At 46.0% G+C, this 20,999-nt stretch overlaps 1 protein-coding gene across 1 annotated transcript in view; it reads right to left on the minus strand.

Annotated features, from left to right (window-relative positions):
* Nucleotides 1-20,999, minus strand: part of LOC119372031 (annulin) — a 57,607-nt gene that overhangs the window by 13,142 nt on the left and 23,466 nt on the right. Inside the window, exons 5-11 of the mRNA XM_037642475.2 lie at nt 19,852-19,970; nt 19,505-19,615; nt 6,640-6,814; nt 5,652-5,790; nt 3,780-3,886; nt 1,317-1,482; nt 1,121-1,200 (exon numbers count right to left, since the gene is read on the minus strand). Of these exons, the coding sequence (XP_037498403.1) occupies nt 1,121-1,200; nt 1,317-1,482; nt 3,780-3,886; nt 5,652-5,790; nt 6,640-6,814; nt 19,505-19,615; nt 19,852-19,970 (897 nt within the window). The remainder of the gene's footprint in view (nt 1-1,120; nt 1,201-1,316; nt 1,483-3,779; nt 3,887-5,651; nt 5,791-6,639; nt 6,815-19,504; nt 19,616-19,851; nt 19,971-20,999) is intronic.

Raw genomic sequence — 20,999 nt, forward strand, 5'->3', positions numbered from 1 at the left:
TTCGTTTTCATAACATTTAGGCTGAGTTGATTAGCCGATAACCTTATTGGAAGAGATTATAGCCAATTATTAATTGAAGGAATAAGAGAAGAAATGTTATCAGAGGAGAAGAAAACGTTCGTGTCTTCGGCACATGATACGATATCTGGAGTTTCTGGTATTACTACGATGTCATTAATGTAAAGAAACAAAAGGGTGGGACCTAAAATGGAACCTTGTGGGACGCCATATCTAATATGTCCGAATTCACCGCATTTGCTTCCCTTCTACAAATATACATTGCAATAATCAATTTATTTATTTCTGTCCACATTGGATCTCCATTTTAGTGTTGAATATCTTTATTAACGCGATAGCGTTAAAGAGCTCGTATCGCAGAAATTCCGCCGTCGGCGTCGGCGCCGTTGGTTGCGAGCGAAAAATCATCATCTTGTCCGTGACCGAAAAATCGAAAAAGCTGCAAATAAAATAAATAATAAAAATGTTGGGTCCGAGTGACAATCGAACCCAGGTCGTCTGCGTGGCAAGCGGGTGTTCTACTACACAGCCACGCCTCTGCTTGGAGCTGCACTGAACGTAACTTTCATGCTTCCCAAAAATACGCGTCCTGTATACAGGTGTCACAGTACGAGATGTAATATCGCAGTAATATTGCGTGGTACAAGCGTACATTGCCATCGGGCGTCACACCATGTCAATATCATGACGACTTGGTGGTTTAAAGACAGCCATCCATTACAAAAGGCACACACATTACTGCGCGTATTCCCTTAAGACCACGTAGTGGGTGCATCGCAACTTCGAAAAAGCTTCTCGCGTATAATTGCTCCTGGTTTAAAGCATGCTACCCATTACTAAGGCACACACCTTAGTGCACGCATTCTGTTAAACACTCGTAGTGTTCGAAGTGCGCACTAGGGGCAGGATATCGCTATCGCGTTCAACTCTTATAGGTGAAGCTTAAGCGTCCTCCAATTTTTATTGTGCGTGTTTACGCTTCTCGTATGAGGTAACTCACATATCTATACTTGCTTTTATAGTACCCTCTTTCTCGGCTAATGCCGGTCAGCGTTGTCTAGATATTCTAATAATCGATTTAGTAATATCGATATCCACGTACCTTCCGCGAACTTGTAGTCCAGGGTAATGTCTTCCCTCTCCCAGCGGCCCACAGCTTTGGTGCTTACTAACAAACCGACCCTGAAAGCAAAGGCATGCATATAGCTGCGATGTACGTGCGCCCACAGTTGTGCCACAAGAGAATTCCTCAAATTTTAAATGAGACGCGCTTTTCCAGGCAAATCTGAACCACTCACAGATCGGTGTTCTTCCTGAGCATCTTGAGCGGTTTCCTGGGGCTGTCGTAGCGCCAGTAAATCTGATCGGCGTTCACTTCGGAAAACACGAAAGTGCCGTCGTATGGCTTATTAAGCTCCCCAGCCTTTATGGCCTTCACACTTGCAGGTCCACAGGTGAAAATGCCTGAAAAGAACGAAAAAAAAATTTTAACTTTTTTTTTTCGAGTCTTGAGAACACTGAGCGCCATAAAAACGCAATAGCCTCCACCACGATGATTGTCATTTTACTGCGTAATAAAATATTTGTGGCGCTACTGAGACAAGCAAGAAAACGAGAGAAGACAGGATAGGGCGCCAGACTTTCAACTAGTTTATTTTCCGCACATCACCCACATATACGTATAGGCTTCCAAATATGCGCACAAAGAGGGAGCGCACCGCAAGCGACTATCACATAACACGGTCAGAAAAAACCTATCGTACCAACTCGCCCAACGTCACACTATGCTAAACCATTTTATTGCGATCCTCAGATTTCTTGTTGAGAGCACCGAACATAGCGGTGCTGAAATTGTGAGCGCTTTCTTATGCGTTCTTTGAGGCAATCCTCGCATAAATGCTCCGAGTCTAATATCGAGCGCCAGCGGTAATACAGTCGAAGCCACATATGTCGAACTCGCAAAAAACGTGCATTAGTTCGACATATCGAATAATTCGATATACAACTTTTAATAAAATTATTGCAGTTGCAATGCGAATTTCGGTTTGCAAGTTGGCTTCACGGCACTGCCTCATGATAATGTAAAGAAGACGTCTTCTCGGCAGAACACGGATTTTCTTTCTTTTTTTTATTTGGCGTTTTTCTGCGGTTTGTAGGTTGCGATGCGGGGCTGTGTGAAAAGGCGGGTAATGCGCGAGAAAATAGGTATCGATGTAAATAGTGCCTCAACGTGCTCGTACGCAGCTGTACGTACTCGTCGGGCGCCGGAAGCGTTTAGACCGCCTTGGCCCTAGTGTCGGCCTTGTTTCTCAATATCATACACAGCGTGCTTCTTGGGATGCTGTACGCAGCGGTGACGTAATGCTTCTTTTCCCTAAGTTGGACTGCACTGATTATCGCGAGCTTTGCGGTGAACAGCAGGTTCTCTTTTACGGCGTCCATCGCGTTGATGCATGGTATACGCGTTTAGCGTTGAATCCATGAGGAGTTTATTTAAGAAGTAGCACACGTGATGCGATCAGCGGTACGAAACGGAGCAAGCACGAGCGCCAAAAACCGTCCTCGTCTTCGTCTTTCGCTGGCGTTACTGTCTGCGCCCTATCCATTCTACAGCGTTAACAAGACGAGCAGAAAAGCAAACGGCGACTCCGCACGACAGGCCGGCGGCGTAACGACGAGGAATCATCGGGAAACGCACCTGATGGCAAGCGGTAGTTTCTACTCGCTCTGCGCGCCCTCCTCCTAATCATGCCGCACGGTCTCCCAAATGCGTGCGGGAAAGTCCTCTTCCGTGAGGAGAAGCCAAAAGTTTGCGTGGAAAAGCCTACTCCTTGGGGCGTTTCCCGCTGCCCGATGTTCGATATGTCAAGTGTTCCGGCTATTTTTCTTTGATGTAGCGGTAGATATTTCTGTGCATTGACGCTAAAGCATTGCCATGATCGAAAGTAGTTTGATAGAAAGCATGATTCGATTTACCCGAGTTCGATATCGTAGAGTTCGGCTGTACCAGCAGTGCCCAGCGTTTACCGATACCGGTGGCTGCGCTAGTCCCAAAATAGACCTATCAGGCACCTCCCGGACTCCTTCAGCGTCTTTAAATTAAGTAGACAAACGGATGTCGTCTTCTGCGTGTCTGTCATGGCCACTCCATTCTCCAGTGCGAGAACATCGCTCAGCGGCGTTGGTTTTAATCCCATCCTCGTCGCCATTGTTACCTCGCGCGTGAAACACCTACAAATATTGATATCCAAGTCAGCGAATGTTCATTTCACGCGAACGCGGCCTCTTTTGTTATGCCTCCCGCTAGAGAGACGTCCTCGTGCAGCTGGCTATTCAGAAGGGACCGCTAGGAGAACAGAAAGGGCTCCTAATCTCAATTCTGTGAGCTGCGAGGATTTCGGCAGCTATCGCGCGACGAATACGTGGACATGTGAAGGAATTAGGACGACGTAAAAGAGGTATCCGTCTGTGATGACAATGACAGTTCTACTTCTTACCTACGACACGGCACGGCTAAGCAACGTACTTACGACATCAGTAGCATCCGTAAGTACTAAAATTACGAAATGTTTTAACCGTCTTACTGCAAAATGACAGTTAGCGTGAACAGAAAATCAACTAGAACCTCGCGCAAGATAACATTTCTTCCTCTGAACGGCTGATAAAAGCGCTAAGCTTAACCAAAAAGCCGCTACGTTAAGTTGCAGCTATACAATCACGAGGGAGGCGCCGAAGGACGCTGGATCCCCAGCATCGCTTACCTCCGGACATTTCCTGCGGTGTGGCATCGATGACCTGCCATCCGTCGTATTCACCTTTTCCAAGATCTAGTCGCCTCATCCAGGCCTCGTTCCATACGTGAAAGTTCCTATGCGGCATTGGAGACACCATAAAGGAAGGAAAACGGAAAGCGAGTAGAGAAAGCGATTAAGCGTTTACTACGGAACAAAGGCTTTCAAATCAAAAGCGCATACCATTCAGTGTCTATAAGCTCAGGCTAGTGACCAGTTACTTTACCAATGCTTCTGGCCTTTTTAATGTTATGTGTATACTTAACAAAAAGTTGGTATCTATGTGATGCGCAGGCTACTCCTCTCCTCTCACATGATAGTTGTAAATTTGTCAACAACCACAAAACTAGACAAGTAAACACATGGACGAACGTTCACATACTCACTCTCATTGCTTCAATATAAGTATGCAGGCAACAACAGTGTTAACAGAGCATACATGTTCTCAACACCGAAATGTTCGCACCCAACATAAGAGTTCACACAGATGACGATGACGAGGAAGAGGATGGTCCTATCAGATGGCTCGTTCACAGACTGGGAGATTAGTCAAGAATTGGGAAGTTGAACATTTAGTTACTATGTTGAGATGCTACGTAGTGACAAAAAAATTATACAGGCGCCATCATCCTCTTCTTCTTGTCCTTCGCCTTCTTCAGCCCTTCTTTCGTCCACTGCAGGGCGAAGGTCTCTCCCACTGTCTCCAATTGACCCTGTCCTGAGCAAGCTGATTCCATTTTGTGCCTGCGAACTTAATCATTTAATCATCCCTCCTAACTCTTTGCCGTCGTCGGCTGCGTTTCTCATCTCTTCGTATCCATTCTGTTGCTTTAACTCAGCCCCATTTGTCTGTCCTACGCGCTAGGTGACCCGTCCAAGTCCATTATTTTTTCGCTTAATTCCAACTGGAATATCGGCCATCCCACTCATTTCTCTGATCCACTCTGCTGTGTTCCCATCTCTTAACGTTGAATCTATCATTCTGCGTTACACCGCACGCTGCGCAGTCCTTAACTTCGCGGTCTTTTCTGTTGTCGCCGCTGTTTGTTCAGCGTGCTAACGTCAGAACAACTAGCCTAAATTAGCACTCTTGTGCAGCCTTTGTCAGCTTTGTTTCATCTCCTCCTAAACAGGCGATAGAAGTTCATTAATTCGTTTACATCTGGGCGAGTCGGTTCATGCCTGATGCTGCATATAGACGTTTCCCCCACGCTTTCATAGCACATGCAACTTAGGCTAAAATAATACTGGTATTAAATTTCGAGTCGGCCTATATCCGTTTTGTCGAACCTGGCGTAACTATAGTGAAAGGCGAGACTAAGAAACAGGAATAAAACTTGTATATTTCTCTAAGCGAGTGTGCATGAAAGGTTTTATTTTATTCCGAAAAAAAGAAAAAAAACATGCGTTCCACGAGAAAATGTTCAATGAAGTTGCTGTTGGGAACTACATTGAATGTTCCAAACTTGCTTGAAAACTATTATAGAATTCATTTTTTTTTTGTAACTTTGATGTTTACGTCTGCTACATCCATCCAGTCATTGTGTGTTCTTTTTATGTTGTCATGCTGGCAACAAGAACTCGACCTGCGACTTGCATGCATACGACTAGCCTTCGATTAGGACGACGACCTGCAAGGCTTAATAATAAAAGAACGTAAGGCGTGAAAATGCGGATACAAGTGAAGAGATCAGGACAACATAAATGACGTATATATTGTTTTGACCTCTTCCCTTGTGTGCATGTTTGTGCCTTCTTTTATGAGGAGTCCCTACCAACTAGCCCAGTTTTCTGTCGTTCTAAGACCAGCAAGGTGCTGAGGATAATGTACCGGATTCTCACCAGACAGAGTCAGTATTGAGTTTGTCCACGGGTTTGCCATTTTCGTCGTAGAACTGGTCCACTGTCGCGCTACCCTGAGTGTCGTGAGCTGAGTGGTAGGTGGTCACTGTCCTCGCCGGTATGCCCAGCGCCCGGCAAACTGCGTGGATGTGGACGGTACACATTTTAAATCGTTTACTTTGCATTATTGATGTTTTGTCACTCAAACAAGATGGTGTTTCTTGCGATAGAACTTTGAAGACTGCTACGCACACTCGCACACACATTTCCATATATAGGACGCGCGTCGGAATTTTTTTTTTTTTTACGTTTTGGACGAATCACTTCTTCTTTTTTTTTTGTATAACACGGCGTTTCATGCAACATCAAGCAAGGATCATTTAAGAAAGTGGTAGACCGCAACTGAATGAAACCAACGCCATATTGTTGGCCGTCATGTGGCGTTCGTTTGGGTATTATTTCATTGCGCTTAAATATTTAATTAGCTAAGATCAATTCTGCAATTTTTAATATTCATTTAGGGCCGAGTGCGTTTTGTTACGTTGTGAAGGACATTCCAAAATGGCCCATCCAATTTTTGGTGGTGGCAACGCACATGCTACCTGGTGATTTTTTCCAGCGTTTAAAGAAAGCCCGTGAAATAAGAAAGAAAACCACGTGACAGCGCTCACGTGCTACCGTATTGCAGCGCTCGCAACTATGATTCGAGCGAAATAACCGTGCGCACGGACCGTAAACCTATCGCTTAACAGAGAAGACGACGCTTCCTTTCCGTGTGCCGCCGTCAAAAATGCTGACGCGCTGTGAAGCCGATGCTTAAAACTGCTGCCGCTTATTTCGCCACAGTCCACGCGCACCAGAATTTTTCAAACAACGACCGGCATTTGTGACGCTGCCTGACGCTGTCGGTGTTGTAGCGAGTACGACTGCCTTTGTGCTTTTAGATAACTTGGGTCGTCGTCTGCGCGAGCCCGAATGTGCACCTCACCAGCGGTAGTGACACCGGCAAAGACCCAGCACTGTCCGAATTTGACAGGCCTTTTAGTCTTATAGTACTGCTGGAGGATCGGGTGGCTGCCAGTCCAGGAGACCGGTGGGACGCCGCCAGAGTAGTTTGAGGTCCAATTTCCTGTGAGCACACCCTGGTCGTCTGATGAGTTCACCTGCAACAATGAGCAGTATTAAGTGTTTTCCATCCCGCCCGGCGACACTGTATCGGCACCACGAAGTAAGATAAGTCAGGAGCGCCGACTTCGCTCGTCTGGAAAGAGACACATTGCGCAACGCTGGTTCCGGCTTCACGGCGTGTTCGCACGATGGCGCTATGAATGGAGAAAAGCTAAGGTCCCTGTATTTTTCAAAGGTAGCGCAAACCATTGTCCGAAAAGGAAAGGGAGAATGTCCTCCCCGCCCTCTGCGTCCCTCCTCTCTTCTTCGCCCTTTTGTGCTCCCCTATTGGACCAGGCCCGACACGTGACCAGTTCTCCTCGATGACCCCTCTGCCTCTTGCTCTGGCGCCGGAAAACGACGCCATTATTGGGCGTAGAAACACCACCGCATGTGCGCGCTGTACGTGAGCGCAGTCTTCTTATAGGTTTTTACAGTTTGCAAGACGCCATCGGCTGCAGCCAGATGCCAACTTGTTGCGCTGTTGGCTGCTCGAACAGCATTGCCAAGGGTGACAAGCTTTTTGCAGTTCCTCGTGGAAAGGAAAACCTCAAACGGCGAGCGATATGGCTCCAGCTTATCGGGCGAAAGAACTTCGATTGCCATGACGGGAGGCTTTGTGAGGTAAATCGACCACTACTAAACCCTTTCGCGTATATTTGCCATTCGAACTCTTTTAGATGGAGCTGAGGCTCGATATGCCTAAGTTAGACAAAAAAAAAAAGCGGCGTGACATTATCGGCCACGGTTTCTGGCACACGATATTTACAGCGAAATCCTTAAGGGGCTGATATACTCCAGCGTAACGTCGACGCGCGCGCACGCTCGGCACAGTGACGCTACGCTAACAAACGTGCAGCACTCTATAGGCCAACGCGCGATGAGACTGACGCGCCCAGCGTCCGTCAACGCGCCCCGGCTGCAGCCGGCGCGAGATGCGACATGCTGCATTCCACGCCGGTGACGTTATCCAGACTGAACTGCGTCTGTGTCTCTACGTGAAGAAGGGACGCCGAGTGCGCTCAATTGCGCATGCGTCAAGGCGACGTAGTGCGTCGCGCAAGTGGGAGTATAACAAGCAAGCGCTTCGACGCGCCGCATGCGGGCCGGGCGCGCCTTGCGAGTCTCGCCCAATAATGGCGGCCGGGCGAGGAGGAAACGGCGCTGAGAGGAGGAGTTTGCGCTACCTTTGAAAAATAGAGGGACCTTAAGAAAAGCAGCGGAGGAGAGGCGCCGGTCCTCGAACGGAGCTGCGCGCGGGGGTTTTCTCTGTCGTTTTGATAGCAACGGCGCACGGTCACGCTTAGCCGCATTCCTGCGTCTGCTTGCCTACCCGTTTTGTCGTTTGCTCCCTGCTTGCCGTTCCCAGTCACCGCCGGCCTCCGCCAGTGGGCGCAGCTGTTGGATGATTTCCATGCGTCTCCACAGATGGCGCTACGCTTTGTGATCAGCGCAAGGAGAGGAGAAAGCATGTGCGAAAGCGTGAAGAGGAGCCGAGGGTGAGAGCAAAGGAATGAATTAGACCGCCGCGTCCGCGTAGCACGGTTAGTCCCGAGTGAATGCGTTGGAAGGCGGTGGAGTCGGCGTTCCTCTCTTATCTTACTCCGGGATCGATACGCAGCTTCGGATGAAGGCCAGCTTTCTTATGCTGACACTGGCGGCGGCGGCGGCGTTAGAGTGTACTAGAAGCTTTTGAGTGGCGCGAGTGGCTGCTTGGGAGCGGGCATTTCAGCGTGGAATGATGCGGTGGCGCTGGCGTCGACCAATCTTCCCGGGCGGATGGCTGGCAGGCGTTCCGCGTACGTGTTGGTGCCTCTCCGTCGCGCCTATAGTGTGCCGGCCAAGATGATCTCCCGCTTTTTTCTTATTCTTATACTTCCTCTCTTTCATAAATATTAATGCAAATAAAGATTATTTGACATTATTGTTATTGAAGTTGCTGCTGACCGCACTGAAGCAGCATAGCACATTATACAGTATAAGGAGCGCGTTCGTTTTTTTTTTTTGCCATGTTTTACAGTGTACAATTAAATGAGAAACCAGCTGGCTGGTACACAACGGAAGCCCCCCTCCCCCCCAATCTCCCCGAAAAAAAATGAGTATGCTGCCCACAAAACGAAGAACTCTTGGCCCGTTCCATGTGAAACACTAAAGCTGGAATCAAAGGGCGCGTTGCTTGTGGCTGCGTGCACACACGACAAAAAAGCAGGCTTTATTGACATTGTTTGAAGAACAGCAGAGTTTTTCAAAACCTCCCTTTGATTTTGAAATATGGGATTAGATTCATTGTTGTAGGACCCACAAAAATTCAAATACGTAATACTGCAGAAGAAGGCTTTCAGTGAAACATAGTCATGGAAGATTTTGAGAGTTTAAAAAACGCAGCACCACTACAAAGCAGAGTCGTAACTGTAATGATAATAATCATTGATAACACAAAAATACAAGGTTTGCATGTTGATGAAACAATACATTTGCGAATTAGCAAATTGTAAAAAACAAAATTATAGAGCCAGGATACAAAAATAACATAAAACAAAAAAAACACAAAGACAGTGTTTAGGTTGTTTTTCCAAAATACATTTAAATAAAAAAAATATGTTATGGTTGCAAAGTCGTTTGAAGGGACACTAAAGTGGAACCATGAATCGGCTTAGATCGATTAATTGTGCTCCGACACCCATAGTGCTGCTAACTTTACCATCACAGGCTTATTAATACAAAAAGATTCAAAATCAAAGTTTTATTTTGAGATATCGCGTCAGAATTCGCACGTTCTCTCACTTACAAGCCTCTTCTCGGAAAAATTATTTTTCTTCTAGGTGTACCTTAAAAAAATTAGGAGTGCAATATGCACGAAAAATGGCATCCTTTTTACGCCACTGTAGCAATTTATAACCTACTCAATTTCAGGTACTGCTGTGCGCTTTGTTTCTCATCCCGCGACGTGTTAAACCCTTCACATAAACATGCATACGTGTGACCACATAAAAGCGGATCAGCTGAGCAGTCAATGGCTTGCAATGTTCGTTGCAGCCAGTGCTGGGCAGTATCGAAGATACATGTATCTGAGATACTATCTTAGATACTCTATGGGTATCTTGTATCTGTATCGCGATACTTTTCGAAATACGAGTATCTGTATCTGTATTTCCGATACATTCAATAATGTATCGTGTATCTTAAGATACAAGATACTTCTATCGCAACACAACCGTGCGAAACAATAATCGCTGGCCAAGCTCCGCTTCTCAAGTTGGTACCGGTGCCACTAAGCCATCTGAATAAGTCTTAGGGCAGTGACGCAATTTTATTTTTTCCGCCAGAGTGCTCCAGTGAGGGCAGAAGATGAGGAAGACAAGCGCGCGGACGTCTACGCTCATCCCACGTACCTTTTTGTTTGCTCGATTTCTTTTCTTTTTAGTTGCGCCAATGCCGCGACACTTGCTCTTAGCCACTGTCCTGCGCCGCGTCTATCGCGTAAATTCTGATGTTGCTACAGTGTCGTTACTGAAGACTCTCTTGCGTCTTGCTCCGTAACGAAATGTGATGCGTGCAAGAATGGGGTTCCTTTGCGTCGCGTGGATTTTACATATCAGCGATTTGAAGGATCTCGTGGATGCAAGTTTGACTTGCATGCCATGAATTAACTTAAATGCAAATAAGAATCTAACAACGTTAGCACCACTCATACTGATGCTAGATCTAAAAGAGGAAGCGTTTACCTAACAGAAAATATCTTGGCGTACCGTATTTTTCACTTGTTGCTACATTTATTCAAAGAATTTATGAAATCATCATTTGATTATTAGCACAAGTGCTTTCTTAGCTGTCAGTTTGCATCCCTTACATTACCTAATTCTCTGCACTGTTTTTTCGGTCTGGTCACTGCAGTATGTCTTTTGTAACGCGCTCCCAAAATAAGATCTCTGCTTTATTGTTCTAACTGTCTACTTTATTTCCACTACTGTTTACACAGTTACACGTTGCCAAGGCGATGTTGAAAACAAGGATATAATTATGTGGGCGTACCTTGAGTAAACAGTACAAAACATTCTGCTTACCGCTTAGGAAAATAGCGAAATTGAGTTTGCATTATAATATTGGAAATCATTAGGAGCCATATTAAAGATGTTAGGATGGGGATTCGAGAAACGTTGTTTTACAGAATGCTCTGTTTTGCGCATGAGCGTCCCAACGAGCGTTTCAGGCAATTTTCCATTGGTACTGAATTTTATATTGTCTCAACAGGTAAGTTGACAATACTTCATGCTCATAGCTATTCAGGGCGCCGTCTGTATTGTGTGTCTGTACTCATTCAATGTGAGTGTTAGATACACAACCACCTCTCTATTTTACTTATATATGTTTTCCTGTTTTAGGCTTTCTTAAATATGTTTCGCATTACTAATCGCCACGTAATTGGAGCTATAAATGGCAATAGCGCGAATAGTGGCGGTGTCCTGCGACGTTTTGTGGAACTATACAATACGTCTGAGACGTTTCTGTGTTGCACATGTTCTCTCGTTGAAGAAAAATTGCTAAAAAGATTGCACGTTAGTAAGTATATCAACAAAGAATCCTTTACGCCGGCAGATAAGTAGAATATGAAAATTCATTGCAGTTTTATGTCATCTACGAATACACCAGGGGTCTCAAACTGAGCTTATAGCCAGCGGGCCGCAGTCGCGAAATTTAGTTGCAAGGGCCGGGACAGTGAAAATGGTGGGAGAGAGTTTGAACAAAATGATGTTTGAAAGGAAGCCTTTTCCATATCTCATATATAGGTCATTTCTGAAGGGGACTTGGAGTCAGAATTCGAGAAACATCGATACCGATGTACAGGATGACTGATATCTGGACGCGGATTCTGAAATAGAGTTTTTGTTCCACGGTTATGTTTCAGCACATGGTGACCACATGTTCCTCACGAAAGGAATGCTTTAGACCAGTCATGTCTGTGCAGCTCATGAACATACTTATTTAGAAAATAAAAACAAATGAGACGAAGACGGTCATGTGTGCGGGCCGTGCCGCTAGCGAAAGGTCTCAAACCCCTAGTATACACCATGCGTCCCCCCCTCCCCCCCCTCCCCCCCCCAAAAAAAAAGAATAATGTCGCTACCAGCATTGTTGCTGCTGTACACCTGTCCGGATATACGGTATTGTGCAAGCTGTCTTTTACGGACAAGGTAAAAGTCCACACCGGTATTTGCTCCGTCGTGCGAAGGCTTCTTATTGAAGTTATTGTGATTATATGGCAACCTGCTAGATGGTCGGCTAGCTGTGCAAAGCAAATGCCGCTGTCAGCGAAGTATACAAAGAGTTCTCCTGTGAAGAAGCTAAAACAAACCCCAATAAGTTGTTTTGGAAGGAAACTAATGTACTTTGAGCAAGAAGGGCAAAACATATGAGATACTAACAGACATTTCATTCAAGCATGAGAATTGAAACTTGAGCTAGTTGGTACGGATTCATCATGATTTAAGTAGCGCACTGACGGACGAGGACAGAGAAAAAGTGTTGTGCACCTTCTTTTTCTCTGTCCTCGTCCGTCAGTGCGCTACTTAAAGCATGATGATTTCATTCAAGTGAAACAAAATGGGTCACAGTTAAGAAATTTTCAAGCAGACATTTTCCTGCATAGGCGTTTGCTGCTACATTATATGGATCTATAATAACAAATTTGAGAATGTATCGAAGTATCTTAAGATACAATTGCCAAGTATCGTATCGGATACAATTTTTGCGGCAGTATCTTGTATCTGTATCTCCAATACTTCTTGCCTGAGTATCTTGTATCGTATCGCGATACAATTTCAAAGTATCTTTGCCCAGCCCTGGTTGCAGCCAACACCCCCAAAATGCTTCTCCTGTTGATTACTGCCAAGACATCCAAGATGCTGTCTTTGTGTAAGTCACTCTTACTAAAACAACCAGTGAAAATTTCTTCAATTTCACAAATAAAAACAAAAGCTTTCTGTGAAGGGTACAGAACACCGAAATCACAAGATTTTGTGAAAACAGCACCATTTAGGGACTGGCCAGCTCATGAAGGCAGCAGAAGCTCATTCATGCATGCACTGCACTTTGGAGCACACATGTTCTAGCAACATAGCCTGCCACATAGTACGTAAGCCTGGAGTCGCTATGCTGATTGACGTATGTGTGGTCTGGTGCAGTCAAAGAGCTGCTATCAAGCGAACCTTCAGCACCTTCCAAGTATCCTTCATCAAGCAACAAGACAATCAGTTGCTGCTGCTTATACAAGTTAGCAGGCTTGTCTGCGACAGTGAAAAGCGAGCTTACAACCCCCTCTGAAACGTGTGATCCAGCAACACTCTTGGCAAGATTATAACAGCTTAGACAATTAATGGTCGTGAGAAGTTGTTGCGGAGTGGGATGAGTATTGCATTCAGATGACAGCCTGACAATACCAAAGAGGTTTTCAATTTTATCTTCGCTTAAGCGGCTTGTAATAAGGTATGCATAGGAAATCTCTGCATGTAAGTAGCTTCAGCAAAATTGATAATATGCACGTAGTCTCTCACAATGAAATGCGGTTCGAAATGTAATTCGCACACAGCACAATCGGCGTCAAGCGGTTTGTCAAGCCGATGGAGGTTCCGCTCCCAAAGGAGTCGTTGTTCTTCGTCATTCGGGGCCTTAAAAAGGGATAACTTGAGATTTTGTTGCACACGCGGATGTCCATTTGTGCAACCTGGCGCGTAACAATGTTTAAACGCTGTTTTTTTTTTTACATTTCGCGACCAAAAGAGAGATGCCGGCCATGCCGCCGAGCAAGCCAAGTGGGAAGATTGGGCGATGACAGCGCCGCCGCTACTTTCGCCGCAAGTTGGGGATGGGAAAGCAAGGGGAGAGCGTTTCGGTCGCGCCACTCAAAAGTTCTAGTACACTCTAGCGGCGTTGACGCTGGCGCTCATCGCGGAGTTGCGCAGTAGAGAATGAGGCACGCGAGAGGGGTGGGGGAGCGTAGGAGAGGAGAGAGAGAGGGGGGAGGAGACGCGCATGCGCAGTGGGGTGTGGACGCCGCGGGAGGGATGGATGGACAAAGCCCCGCTTTAAGCTGCTCTGAATTTAAAGATATTTTTCACTTTTCATTTTTTTTAACACGGCGCGCTCTTTTGCCGCCGCGGCTACGTGCTTCTGTCTTGAGAGCAGTCTATCAGAATAACTGTCCTTGTAACTGTTATCAGTCGCAATCTTTCTTACAAAGTGACATCTACCCAACGGACGCCGTAGGCCTTTGTACAGGCCCATAGAGGAAGTGTTGTAGGCCTTTGTACAGGCCCATAGAGGAAGTGTTGTAGGGCTTAGAACAGGTACACTTGAGCATGGGAATAGTAGAACTGTATGAAGGATAAAGTTGGATAACAAAGCAAAACAAAACGAAGCTTAGCAAGTAACCATTCTAGCAATCAACATAAGAAACATTGCTGCATTTGTCATACAATGTAAATAAGGTTATAATATAATATATTCAATAAATCTCAGTCTACAAAACATTGCAAAAATGTCATCACATCTCAAGAAGCACCATACAATTGCAAAAGTTCCTGCAAACATTTATGTTTCGAAGTACATGCCTATGTACAATCAAAAAAAGGGTTCCAGTTTCACGATAAATTCTTCCACAGATCGACACTCAACAATTTCATTTGGTAATGCGTTCCAAATTTCAATAGCCCATGGAAAAAATGAATATTTGAACGTGTCGCATTTGGTCTGATGCGGCCTCATGTGTTTATTGTGACATGTTTTGAAAGAGTGGCGGTGCGGTGGCTGCACGTAATCTTCTTTGTTTATGTTTATGTGGTTGTGATAAAGCATAAAAAGAAACTTCATGGCCCTACACGCAAGGGTAGGCAGTGCTGCTTGATTTCTAAGTGCTGTCACACTCCGGTGTCGAAAGTATTTAGAATATATAAATCTTAATGCTTTATTTTGTATACTTTCTAGTTTCTGTACAAGTTCTTTTTGGTGCAGGGGTTCCACACAATGCTAGCGTACTCCAGAATCGGTCTCACTAATATTTTATATGCTGTTAATTTCACATGCGATGGAGCCGCAGACAATTTTTTTTGCAAGAAACTTGGGAAGGCCTTTCGGAAGGCCTTTCGGAAGGCCTTTGTGCACGTGTTTTCTATGTGAGCATTCCATTTCATGGCTCTTGTAAAGGTCACGCCCAGATATTTACCCGAGTCTGTCTGTGCTAAATCATTTCCCATTAGTCTATAATTGAAACTAAAAATTATCTTTCTATGAGTTATTATCATGCATTTAGTTTTCTTAACATTAATTTCCATCCCCCACTTGTCACACCAATGAGCTATCTTGTTGAGTGTACTATTTAATTTGAGCTGATCATCGATTCCTTCCACGCAAGTGTAAATAACAAAGTCATCAGCGAAGAGCCGCAATTTTACTCCCTCTTCTGCGCAATCAGCCATGTCATTAACGTAAATGAGCAATAACAATGGTCCCAGCACAGATCCCTGCGGCACTCCTGAATAAACTTCGAGTTCATCAGTGTCATAATTATTTATAGAAACACACTGTGTTTGGCTTGATATATATGCAGCTGTCCATTCCACAATATTGTCTGCTAATCCAATGGACCTGATCTTTTCATTTAATTTATAGTGCGTGACACGATCAAAAGCTTTCGAAAAATCGACAAAAATGGTATCAGCTTGGAACTTGCAGTTAATTATTGATGCAAGGTCGTGTGTTATCTCTGATAATTGAGTAATCGTTGATAATCCTTTCCTAAAACCATGTTGCATTGGGTATAACAGGTTATTTTCTTCTAGATACGTCATATTGTTCTATATATTTCCACGTGTAACTTATTGCCTTCTTTATGAATCGGTATTACTTTAGCGCATAGCCAATCCTTGGGAAGAACCCCGCCACGGTGGTCTAGTGGTTATGGTGCTCGACTGCTGACCCGAAGGTCGCGGGATCGAATCCCGGCCGCGGTGGCTGCATTTTCGATGGAGGCGAAAATGTTTGAGGCCCGTGTACTTAGATTCAGGTGCACGTTAAAGAACCCCAGGTGGTCGAAATTTCCGGAGCCCTCCACTACGGCGTCTCTCATAATCATATCGTGGTTTTGAGACGTTAAACCCCAGATATTATTATTATTAATCCTTGGGAAGAGAAGCTGTACTCATCGATTTTGAAAATATAATCTGCAAAAAGGGAGACAGTTGCTGCGCATATCTTTTCAAAAACATATTTGATATATTATCTGGCCCGGCTGATTTCTTGGTGTCTATCCGCAAAAGCAAGTTCAAAATACCTGGTTCTGTTATCTCGAGGTCACTTTTCCTGTTGTCATTTACTGGCATGCGCACCGGCGTGATAGCCGAGCGCGTGAACACGGATTGGAAATAGGCTTTAAATGTATTATTCTTTGATCCTGCTACCAAAGTGTGACGGTCATACCAGGGGGATGAAACTTCGCGGTTTTTCTGTCCCGTGACCGCAGCGATCCTAATGTTTGGGGGCTGTACTACATACGAACATAAGTAAACGTTGTTGTTCCATTTTATATTAATTACCAGGTTACTTATTAACTCCGGAGTTTTTAATACGCAAGTGAACACAAAGGTTGCAGTTCGAGGTTGCGAAAATACGAGCGCCACCCGGAGTGTCAAACGGGAACTGCACCGTCCTATCTCTCACGGCGAAAAAGGGGCGTTTCTTCTCGCGAGCCCATGTGTGCTACGGCCTACTGTGTCCCAAAGGCCGCCTTTACCACCGTAAGGTTTGTTGCAAGGAAACTGGCGAAACCCTTGCAAGCTTCAGCGAAACAGACGCATGAATGGATTCGCGCCGCTATCACAAATCATGCTGTGCTGAGGGTGTCGAAATTCTTCACGCCACATGCACCGGCATAAAATTCTTTAGGATCCCGGCGGACGAAAGGTACGATCTGCATGCTGCTCTCTTTCTTTTTCTACGCTTGCACGGCATATTAGGATGCGGTTGCAGCAGTAGCGTAAACTATTCAAGTTGTGCTTATACTGTATGAATGGTATGTTTAGGCAATAAATCATTCAAACAAACTCTGCTCTTTATTCTTGTCTAATTTATGTGTAGACGTAAACAAAAACAAAGTCCTACTTAGAATAAGTGGTGCAAAATAGGTGGATGGGTAAACCTTCGTCCATCAGAATGCAACGATTGCCGTTTTGATCATGTGGCAGGTTGCGCAACAGGAAGAAGGTCGCGCGCTCGCCATCTGAATACCTTCCACTCGCTCAATTTGGCTTACTGGTGCATCCCAATTGAATTTGGTGCTAAATCGCCCCCCCCCCCCACCACTCCGATCCTGAGTCCTCATCAAGATGGCGTCCCCCAGTGCGTGTCACCGCCCCCAAACACCAGGCGTTCGTCCGGCGCTGCCAGCGAATATCGCGTTCCATGGATGGTATAGGAAGTTTCACTCCCCTGGTCATACTGCAGATAAGCACTTTGCGTGAAAACGGCGAAATAACAATGCGCTGCGCGGCAGTAGAAAATTGAAAGGCCAGTGAACAACAATAAGACCCATTTCCAGCCGAGTGCTGCGGTCGACGGTAGATGGCGCACCGCTAGGTGGCGCGGACTGGCAGATTGGCACACGCTCGCGAGGTCCGTAAACATTTGTGGTTGACTGTACATCTCTTGAGGCCTTCTCCTTCTCCTGAAGTTCTGCCTTGAGCTGCTTCGATTTACCAAGTCTCGGACCAGTCGCCGGCGGCCCGCGGACGCCTTGGCTCATAGATAACTGCGTCACATGACGCCATTATCACGTGATCCGAAAGTCCCAAGCGGCCTCAGGCCGTCTGCGCACTGCGCGCTTGAAATGCTGGCCGCGTCCGCTATGGCATCTGGCACGCCGTCTGCTCCGTCTATGGCTGTAACACCGGCCACAACACCGACCCAATCTCGACCCCAACGTCGGTCAGATCGTGAATGATACCTGTTTCCGCTGTGGCACAACTTACCATAGTAAACAACAGCAGCGCGCGCGCATCTGAGACGCGCGTGGGCGTTCCGTCACTTTTTTTCTGGCGAGCACCGCGCTTGTTTCCCCGACCTTCAGAAATACGTACAGTCGCGCTCAATATGACTTGCAACACGGGAGCGCGTGGCCTCACGAGTTTAAAGATTGCGCATTCCTCCCACTAGCCCTTATTGCTACAACTAAACGCTGTTCTCCCAATGGGGGATGTTCCCAAACAAGAAAATAATATTATAAGTTACAGAAATGAAGCAAGTTGAAGACGTGCGCAATCATTGAACTCGTGAGGTCACGCGCTCCCGTGTTGCAAGTCATATTGAGCGCGACTGTACATGCTCGACGCGGCTCCCTACGTCGACGACAAGAATTGGGTGCGCAAACAATGTGAAATCCGGAAACGTACGAAAAGCGGAGAGAAAAGCAACGAGAGAGCAAGAGCGCGTCGAAAATTTCCCGGGTCCAACTTAAGATGACCGCACGTGTGACGCACCGCGCCGTCGTCTGCCAGCTGCCAGAAAGAAATCGTTCGGACCTGGTTTGGACAGTACTGGGCTGTCCGCAGGCCTCCAGGCACGCGAAAAACAAACCTGCATCCGAGCAGTCCCGGACCATTAGGCGGAACTTCCGATTGGTCCCCGAGAAAAACGAGTGCAGCGCCGGCGTCCGGGGCCGTCCGGGGCCGTCCTGGATGTGTAAATCCAAGAAGATTCTTGTTTGGAGATTACAATGCAGTTTCGCCGCGGTAGTTATGCATCGGCGCTTAAAAGTGGTTATATGGACGATTTTCCGCGCCTGGTTTGTTCAATCAAAACTAGATGGCGCCACCGCACCGTGGCCTTCCCCGTGTCGTGGGCTTTGGCAGCGCTGTTCAATACGTCTCCATCCGCGCCGCGCCGTCGGCTTGGCATCCCCATAGCGTCTGGAGGCACCTGTGTACGCGGTTTCCTTCCGCCTCGGATTTATCACGTCGTCGTCGTGCGCTGTGTGACCCGTAAGCTCGAAACCTACGCTTTTGTTTCCATTCATCGGTGTATTGCAATGTTTCCAAGGTTCATTCTCAAATTCTCGGAGACAAGGCTTAGCAGGCGTGGCTAAATAAACACAGCTGATTTCAATAATAAAGACAGAACATACCTGACACTTTGCCCCCGGCGTGAGATGACACAAAGCGATAGCCGATTTCGCCATTTATTTATTGCTGTCAGGACAGTGGACAAATAGCAAGTGCGAGTTCGGATCGAAGCGGACGGTCGCGTCTGCATGGGTGCTGCCATGTTGGCTTGTAACCCCAGCTACTGGCGGTTGCTAATACAACAATTAAATGCATACGTAATAAATGCGAAATAGAATAAACATATCACGTATTGTTGCGGCGTAGTACGTACCAAACAAACGCAAACGTCTGAACGTTATCAACTTTCAGGCGATTACGTGTAGAACTATATTTTGCTGCGCAAACATGTGGCTTGCTTCGTCTATACAACAGAGAAGGTCGTCTATACAACAGAGAAGATGCTTTTGGAACTTCACAGTTTATAATTAGCGAAAAACTTTATAAGCATGAGTAAAAACATTTTGTAAAGAACAGCCCTTTACCATTCTACGTAGTTAGTTAGTGTTCGAAACCTTATTACCAGAAAGGAATACTTACGGCGGCGGAGATGTGGCGAGCGACGAGCACAGGATCTGCACAGGCTTGCAATGGAAGGTTGCCGACGTTTCTCAGCAGATAGAGGCAGCAGTCCAAGACATTCTCTTCGAACTGCAATTTGCAACGAGCCTTGTAAGAGCTGCGTGATTGCGCCGTTGTTTTTAAAGCTTCTCAAGTACGGCTGTAGCAGTTGCTGAGACGGGAGAAGCTAGGACCCGGCTTTAATTCGTTCAGTAGCATGTTTCTGTACTATTTCGAAGAGGGCGCAGCATACTTATCCATATAAAGATTTTGCATGCGAGAGGTTGGAGACATTTACTATGGCTCTTGCCATGGCGTCCACTCACATGTCCGTACTTCCAGGGGCTTGGCTTCATCTGTTTGCTTGTTCCACGCCAGATGATGCCGCTGTGAGCAAGCACGTACTCAAATCTCCCTTCGGGGCTCTCCATGTATACGAGGTCATCTGCACGTAAAGTCAAATAAATGAAGAACATACACGCATAGCTTATTTTGCATCCTTCCTCGTGCGTCATATTGTATTCAACACCTTGACAGCCGAGAATTTCGCTCATTTACTATCTTTTGCGTAGGGTTCCTAATATAATAACAATTATAATTGTTGGGGTTTAACGTCCCAAAACAACGATATGATTATGAGGGACGCCGTAGTGGAGGGCTCCGGAAACTTCGACCACCTGGGGTTCTTTAACGGGCACCGAAATCTAAGTGCCCTGGTCTCCAGCATTTTCGCCTCCATCGAAAATGCGGCTTACGAGAACGGATAACTGGGCTAGTTTGTGGGAACTCATGTTAAGGCAGGTAGCGCAAAGAGACACGGACACAAGCGAAGAATAAGTGCACAGGAAATGCGGCCGCCACGGCCGGGATTCGATCCCACGACCTTCGGGTCAGCAGCCGAGCACCATAACCACTAAACCACCGTGGCGGGTGCGTAGGTTTCCTGTTCATTCATAGTTTAAATGATAATTTACAATAGGTTAGTTTTCAAGGCGCACGTAGTTAAACCATGCCCACAAGTTAATGACGCGCTATGACTATATATGCAGGTCGTGCGTAAAGGCACGTCATGTAATGAACATAAGTAACTATTTCTATAGAACGTCCTAGCAACTAAGTACAGACGTGGTGATTTTACAGCTGGCTGGAACCATTGTCTTCGATAGAGCTCATTGACATAATTTATTTCTGATATGATATAAACCTTGGTGCCAGAAAATACGGAAACTATTTTGCAGAGAAGAACCTCATTTACAACTAACTTTATTTGAAGGATAGGTGTAAGTACTATAAGAAATGGGCCAGCGTGCACAAACACATTTTCGCGACAATGACATGTGATATAGAAACAGATGTTGAATTATAACGCATGCTTAATTGTTATTTAAAAAAAACACGTGAGGAATTCATGTTACCCCGCCACGGTGGTCTAGTTGTTATGGTGCTCGACTGCTGGCCCGATGGTCGCGGCAGC

The sequence above is a fragment of the Rhipicephalus sanguineus genome, chromosome 1 (genome assembly GCF_013339695.2).
Source record: "Rhipicephalus sanguineus isolate Rsan-2018 chromosome 1, BIME_Rsan_1.4, whole genome shotgun sequence".
Lineage (NCBI taxonomy): Eukaryota > Metazoa > Arthropoda > Arachnida > Ixodida > Ixodidae > Rhipicephalus > Rhipicephalus sanguineus.